General features: G+C 47.5%; 1 protein-coding gene across 1 annotated transcript; it reads right to left on the bottom strand.

The window, feature by feature from the left end:
* Positions 1–2,655: 2,655 nt before the first annotated feature.
* Positions 2,656–6,341, bottom strand: N7503_001739 (uncharacterized protein; the record flags this gene model as incomplete). Its single annotated transcript, XM_057061286.1, has 3 exons — positions 2,656–4,629; positions 4,676–6,219; positions 6,338–6,341. The coding sequence occupies 3 exons, from the start codon at positions 6,339–6,341 to the stop codon at positions 2,656–2,658; spliced, it is 3,522 nt and encodes a 1,173-aa protein (XP_056925248.1).
* Positions 6,342–7,769: the final 1,428 nt, after the last annotated feature.

Raw genomic sequence — 7,769 nt, forward strand, 5'->3', positions numbered from 1 at the left:
AAGAGTACTATATCCCAAGTGCTTCTTATGAGGGTGAGGCATAGATTAAACAAAGGAAAAAGGAATGAAGGAACGCCGTCCATATTCACCTACACAGAAAGGAATGATAACTTAGGGCTCTGCGTCATCCAAGATATACTTATATATGCATTCTTAGACAACGCATTCGCCAGCGAATATATTAAGTGCCCCCGAGATATTTAGCGCCTGACCATTATACTAGAACATCGCCTTAGTACTCCGATTCATTTTAAAAAGAGTATAAAAGAAATTCCAATCCTACGAGGGAGTCGAAATAAGGGCGGTTATTTTATTATAGATCCCCAAAGTGCTCTCCAATACTCCCAGGCCAGAGCCTAGGAGATAAATTACAGTATTTCAGCCGGGTTCGAGAATAAAGGAACTCTTTATAAATACCGTAAAGGAGTAGCTACAAAAATAAGGGAGCTCGATGAGCACACTCAGAACAAGATCATGGGCCATACCTAAGGGCAAACATTTACCCACTATATCTCAAATCTAGTGACGGATAATACTCAATCTTTGTTTATAGAGACGCCAACTAGAAACTCCCTACTTAGCCTTTCGACTTATATAAGTATAACACGGGACCCTTTAGCACCACAAGAACTTACGACCACGCAAAAAGAGGCGGTTGAATCAGACGATTTGATTCAGACTTGCTTATCTGACCGCGAAAGGCTTCGGAGCGATGTCATATCGCAGTACGGGCAATTAAAGCATGCGGAAACATCTGGTGACAAACGATTTCATGACTTGCAAAGACTAGGAAACAAGATCAAAGCACGACGAAGAAGACTATGCCGTAAAGCTTTAGTGGCTGTTCGCCGCGAGTTCTTTGAGCAAGTCGGGAATCGGATCATTGAAAGCAACGTTGCAGGGAAACCAATCGATTATACGCCTAATACCAGCGGAGCACAGCCAGAGAGACTAGCTCTGGCTGCTCTGGAATTTCAGAATCGGGATGTTAATGAGATTGATGATGATCAATTGATAGAGGACCGAATCCTATCCCTAGAATTACGGTTGGAGCTTAATAAACTCCGTGTGCCTAGTGGCCTGCAAGCACATATTCGATCCCAGGAGAAAAGAAAGCGAAGCGAAGAAGACACGGAACAGAAGGGCAAGCGGAAAAAGAATAGAGGAGATCAGTCCTTACAATGCCCTGTCTGTGCGGGAGACCCCACTGCTACCCGGTCGGTTCAAATGTTCAGGTACTCTCGAAAAGATTCACTCCAACGGCATTTCAAGAAGATCCATGAGCCAAAGATGTCATTCGGTACCAGTGGGCATATATGCGACATGCCGAGTTGTGATGTAATATCGGCTTCGCTTCCTCGCTATAAGTCACATCTCTGGAAATGTCATATTACCGAGGTATAAGAATGCAAGACTCGCCAGGGCATTCGATCCGAGTGTTACACATGAAAAGTAGATGATGATGCCATAAACAATAAATATGATATATTACTGGCCGGATGGTGGGTGTAGTTGGTTATCACGTATCGTTAACACCGACAAGGTCCTGGGATCGAACCCCAGTCTGGTCACATCTTTTTTTTGCATCTTCTTCTTGGCACCAAAAGATTATCATGTTTTGTGAAATTCAGCAGCGTCATAACTAATATACTAGTTCCTAGTTAAAGGCGCAGGCGGTGGAGTGGCCTAACTGATTTTCCTAGAACGTTAAAACCTTGATCCGGCCGCGAAGCGGCTTGGAAGGATAGCACTACGCTAGTCCGGCAATTCCAAACTCATCAGCTGCCGCAGTTCTTCGGCGGCAACCCCGGTTGCTTATGTGATGTCCCGCTGCATTTCCCGTTTTCCCGCCAAGATGGTATCACCTCAACTAACTGGATATTCCAAATATCGGTCTGGAGCCAAAGATCCCGGCGGAGCGTGGATTGCGAGCGGGGCAGAAAAAGTATAATACACTCTTGGTGCTATACCTATTCTAGTTAGGCGATACTCTACTTAGTTCCAAACTACAATGTAGCCTGAGAAAAGGAAATCAGGCCGGTTGGGAGGAAGCTGATTTCGCTACTGGACTGTAAAGTGCGTCCCGAAACTGGTGCAACTGCCTACACCCTTCGTAAGATTTTCTGGCCCCACTGCCAAAATATACTACACCAACCTTGGGATAGCATCGGAATATCAATATTCATGGGGCAGTCTCAATACCATATTGTACTTCTATTGAAATACGGTTCCTTGTCTCGTAGATGTATCAGCGATCTAAGGAAACTAGAATTTTCCACGGTATTGCAAACAAGTCAAACACTTGAGCTGGTGAGTGTCTCGTGGATCTGGGGACCGTGTCACTCTCCTCTGCCACTCCTATGTCTAAGTGACGATCTGGGGAGGTTACTCGTCACCACACCTTGTAAATAGTGACTTGCATTATTTCCTTACTGTACCTGTAGACTACTTATGAATCTGCTTATTACAATACTTAGCCCGTCAGCACCCTACTCAGTCACACACACTAGCTATTTCTGGAGCATAGTAGAACTTTATGGAACAGTACACATATAAGATAGAACAATATTATGTGGGTTTGGTTTGTCTCCCAGGCCCTTCTTTTGTAAAGAGATTATATTAGAAAACAGAGGTAGGAAGAGAAACGGAAAAGATTCATATCTGCTGCACATTAAATCCTAAAAAGGAAACGCTTCCTGAAGCATGTCCCAGAGCAAGTAGGCTGCCGTTCACCGCTGAGCATATAGGCCTAGACTCGGGTGGTAGCCAGAGGATGTTTTGGCCGTTTACTTCCACCCACTGCTCGTAGATTGTGATTTTCGGACTCGTGTAAGGTACTATAGACATGGTGTCGGAACCATATTGAAAATGAACGCGGCCTGAATTGGTTCTTATATAAGAACCGTCCTGAGAAAATTCGATTTCAGAGACTCGTTTATCACGAGTAAACATCCGCTTCAGCGCACCCAAAGCCGGGTCCCAGAGCCGTACAGTATTATCACCAGAGCCGGACGCCAACAGCCGACAGTCGGGCGAGAAGGCCACTGACAGAACCGAGGACGAATGGCCCTCAAGCCTTTGCTTCAGCGCACCCGACGCCGGGTCCCAGAGCCGTATAGTTCTATCACTAGAGCCGGACGCCAACAGCCGACCGTCGGGCGAGAAGGCCACTGACTGAACCGAAGACGAATGGCCCTTAAGGATATGCTTCGGTACACCCAACGCTGGGTCCCAGAGCCGTATAGTGCTATCATCAGAGCCGGACGCCAATAGCCGACCGTCGGGCGAGAAGGCTACTGACTGAACTGACCACGAATGGCCCTCGAGCGTCTGCTTTAGCGAATCTAACGCTGGATCCCAGAGCCGCACAGTTTTATCATCAGATCCAGATGCTAGTAGCCGGCCGTCAGGCGAGAAGGCCACTGACCGAACCGAAGACGAATGGCCCTCGGGCGTCTGCTTTAGCGAATCTACCGCCGGATCCCAGAGCCGCACAGTTTTATCATCAGAGCCAGATGCTAGTAGCCGGCCGTTGGGCGAGAAAGCTACTGACTGAACTGACCATAAATGGCCCTTAAGCGTCTGCTTCAGTATACCTGATGCTAGGTCCCAGAGCCGTATAGTTTTATCATTAGAGCCAGACGCTAATAGCCGACCGTCGGGCGAGAAGGCCACTGACTGAACTGACCATAAATGGCCCTCAAGCCTTTGCTTTAGCGCACCCGACGCCGGGTCCCAGAGCCGTATAGTTTTATCACTAGAGCCAGACGCCAACAGCCGACCGTCGGGCGAGAAGGCCACTAACTGAACCGAAGACGAATGGCCCTTAAGGATATGCTTTGGTACACCCGACGCCGGGTCCCAGAGCCATATAGTTTTATCATCAGAGCCGGACGCTAATAGCCGACCATCGGGCGAGAAGGCCACTGACAGAACTGAGGACGAATTGCCCTTAAGCGTTTGCTTCAGCGCACCTAACGCTAGGTCCCAGAGCCGTATAGTTTTATCATCAGAGCCGGACGCCAACAGCCGGCCGTCGGGCGAGAAGGCCACTGACTGAACCGAAGACGAATGGCCCTTAAGGATATGCTTCGGTACACCCGACGCCAGGTCCCAGAGCCGTATAGTGCTATCATGAGAGCCGGACGCTAACAGCCGGCCGTCGGGCGAGAACGCTACAGACTGAAATGACCACGAATGGCGCCTAAACGTCTGCTTCAGCGTTTCCGACACCGGGTCCCAGAACAGTGTAAACTTATTATAAGAGCCGGTCGCTAGCAGCGTCTGCTTCAGCTCACCCGACACTGGGTCCCAGAGCCGTACAGTGCTATCATCAGAGCCGGACGCCAACAGCTGGCCGTCGGGCGAGAAGGCCACTGACTGAACCGAAGACGAATGGCCCTCAAGCGTCTGAATTTCTGCCCTCCACTCCTCGTTAACCCGTGCTAACTGGTATAACCAAGGAGGAAGCTCTTTCTCAAACGCTCGACGAATTATTGCTGTTTTGGGTGCAAAAACCAATCCCGCGCAATAGAGCTGAAGGGGCGCCTCATTGGCTATCTGATGGTTTTTAAGAACAAAGCGCTTTGCATCACGTAGAAATTCGGACATTGTGGAGTGTTGATTGCCCTATCTCTATTAGTATAGATCATATATGACTGTTAACAGAGATTACCTGTATAGCCGACTGGAGGAGATTAATAATCCCTACCACTTCTGATAGAAGACCTAACAGGCTCATTGCTTCCACCCAGTGTAGGAAATGCTTCTGGAGGAACGAAAGTGCGCTAGCTATGATGTCACTAAACTCCATACACTGAGCCGTATGATGTGCCCAGTATCGACAGGAGTATCGTAATTCGGCGGGGAAATAGCCATCGATGGTCTGGCGATCGATCTCAGCACGTATAATGCCTTCACCTCGGAGATTGCAGATATTTTTCTTCAGCTTAGTTTGCATATTATTCAGACAACAAATCGCGATCTCTTGATGTGTATGTTTCTCGTCGACGAAAAATTTGCTCTCAGTTTGAAGTAGAAAATCCCGAAAAGATAAATGAAAAACTCTAACCGGTAGGTCTTCATCAGTTGGTAGGCTGATGACAGATCGGAATGAATCCAAAAAGTTGGTGATGAGTCGCGACTGGAGCTTAAGCAACCTTGAGAGTGCATTCACAGAAAGTGGAACCGCAAGAAGTATGATTAGGCCAATAATCTGTCGGAAATACTGTAAAATCTGAGCTTCGTCATCTTCTTGTCCTTCTAACAGCCGCACAAGAACCGGTAGGTATGTCTTATCCATTTTCGTCGCATACTTGGCTTGATCCTTAAGAAGATCGGTGAGACATACTACAGGGTCGAAGTTGACCTCCACAAATCGACAAACGGTCGCTGCTGAAATGAATAATGGAGCTGACATCTCAACCAACGCTCGAATTTCATCTTCTTCAGGCCAGCTTACAGGGACATTCTTCTCATTACGAATCTTTTTGAATCGCTCCTTGAGGAATAAGGAAATATCGCGTAATGTCACCCTCTCCGAGATCTCATGGAGGGCAGCATGTTGATGATTTGTAATTTTTGAAAACTCTAGGCGAATCGGCAATTCAGGTCGGCTTGTCAAAAATATTCGTAATCGGATAGAGGTTAACTCCTGCACTCGTGGCAGCAGTTGGAGTATAACCCTTATATCATCGTCGCTTTCGCATTCGTCCAGAGCATCTATTATTAAGACCACCACTGGGATTTGCGAACTCACTTGCTCTAATCCTAGTATTGGATGGAAGAGTAGTGTCTCGAACTGTTCCCCGAGAGATTTCGCCTCAATATCAGGATTGATGGACAATGCCTTCGTAAGGCTTGTTATCAGATCCGGAATCATTGTCGCTAGTTGCTTAGAAAGTGTCGGGAAAAATCTGGCTGCATTCCCTCGATCCCCCTCGCCTCTCTTGAAAAAGAAGCTAGCAACTGCTAGTTGCTCAGATTTAAAAGACTTCGCGATTGTCCTAGAAATGGTCGACTTCCCTGTCCCAGCCATACCATTCAACCAAAAGATGCACTTTCCGTAGGGTGACATAGCCCAGTCTGTAATATCGCGGAGAAGATCGATTCTTGTGCCCTGAAGGCATGTATCTTCATGTTGATCCGTATACGAATCTAACTCGGCCCCACGCGCAATTGGGAGCTTGTCAAGAAGATCTTTTCCGGTTATCAGATCGCCTATACAAAACTGACTGAAGATAGTACCTACCCGCAGGAAGATTATTTATCGTGCCATAATTTTTCCCCACCTGAAACCCAGAATTTGAATGGCCAAACGATATTGGAAAATCCATACTCATAGCGAAATGGAACGAAGAATGTTGCGCTCGATGCAGTTCGAAACTGCGGGGTATTATTCTTTCTGCCATTCCTTTTAGCCCCCACTGGTGCCTGGGCTGTATCTGGATGAGGCATTTTTCCTATTGATCCATGTCACCGAATAGACATGCATTTGAGAAGAATTCCCCTTATTATTGGTCGGGGACACCAGTCAGGTCGCGAACGCGCTTTGGCACTGATCTGTAACTTTTGACCGTATTTTGAAGCGCCATGCTAGATTGAAACGCAAACGTGGTCAAAGCCACGACACCAGAGGCCAGACCAATGGGCTCTGCCATTGTAAGCTAGTCGATAATGTGCCGGTAGTGCTAGTAACTTGGAGTTCGGTGATCAGAAGAAGATAAGGATAAGGCCCCATTAGAATCGCAACAATGGGGATTTCTAACTTTTATGCAATGAGATTAGGTATACCTCGCAAGAGCAAGGGCTTACGGTGGGGTCAGCGGCTAAATATCACGGCCTGCTGCGATTCTCACCGTTTTCCCCTCAGACCTTCCATCGAACACACGCGAGCCAACTTTAGCCAATGGAGTTGTCACGTTAAGCGCCGACCTTACCGCTTCCAAACGCTTGCAGGTTAATATGCATGTTAGTCACACCAATAGTGCTTCTGGCTTGGTAAAGAGAATGTTGGTTTCCCACATATTTAGCCAGCAATCCAAGCCCTGTTGTAGCGTCCCTGAGCGTAGGGGCCGGCCCCTCTTTTCCTGACACTCTCTCTCTCCCTTCTTTTATTCCTCAGGCTAATATACCCAGCGCTTCTGGGGAAAATAGCCAGCTCAGACAAGAGTTGTCTCGGCGCTTCCATTTCTTGGCGCTATTGTATGTCCAGTTAATACCAGCACCCTTCAACCGCGTTCTATCCTGCGACTCTCTATCAGGAGTCCAAGTTTGCGGAATTGGGAAAAAGGTTCCACCATTGCTTGTGAAAGGATTGGGGCCTCAATCACCAATAGCGCGCGCGTGGAGAGGATCAAAGATTGGTTAGAGGCTTGCTCCAAGTTTGCGAATCTGTTTCATATGATCCAATGACGTTAGCTGAGAGTGTCAATACGGGTCTCATCTGAACGGCATCATGCCCAATTGGTGATAATAGCCTATCTTCGGGTCCCTTTACCTCATCCTCTATACCAACAAATTATAATGGCGATCAAGGGTTACGTTGATTAGGCGGATTTAGTGGCGAGAGGCTAAGCCTACACAAATCTTTTAAATTATCATCAGGGAAACGATTATGGACCGACAGCTTCGCGCTATCTCCTAGGAGGGCATTACGTAGTTAGGGGCTGGCTATTCGTGCCGTATTGTTTGCGGACTTAGTATTCGCTAGCTTGCGGCTAGGACAGTCGATCGGTCAGATAAGCGATGTTAACTCGGTCATAGTGTAA

This window comes from Penicillium pulvis, assembly GCF_028828015.1.
Source record: "Penicillium pulvis strain IBT 33274 chromosome Unknown contig_12_segment0_segment0, whole genome shotgun sequence".
In the NCBI taxonomy this organism is placed as follows: Eukaryota; Fungi; Ascomycota; class Eurotiomycetes; order Eurotiales; family Aspergillaceae; genus Penicillium; species Penicillium pulvis.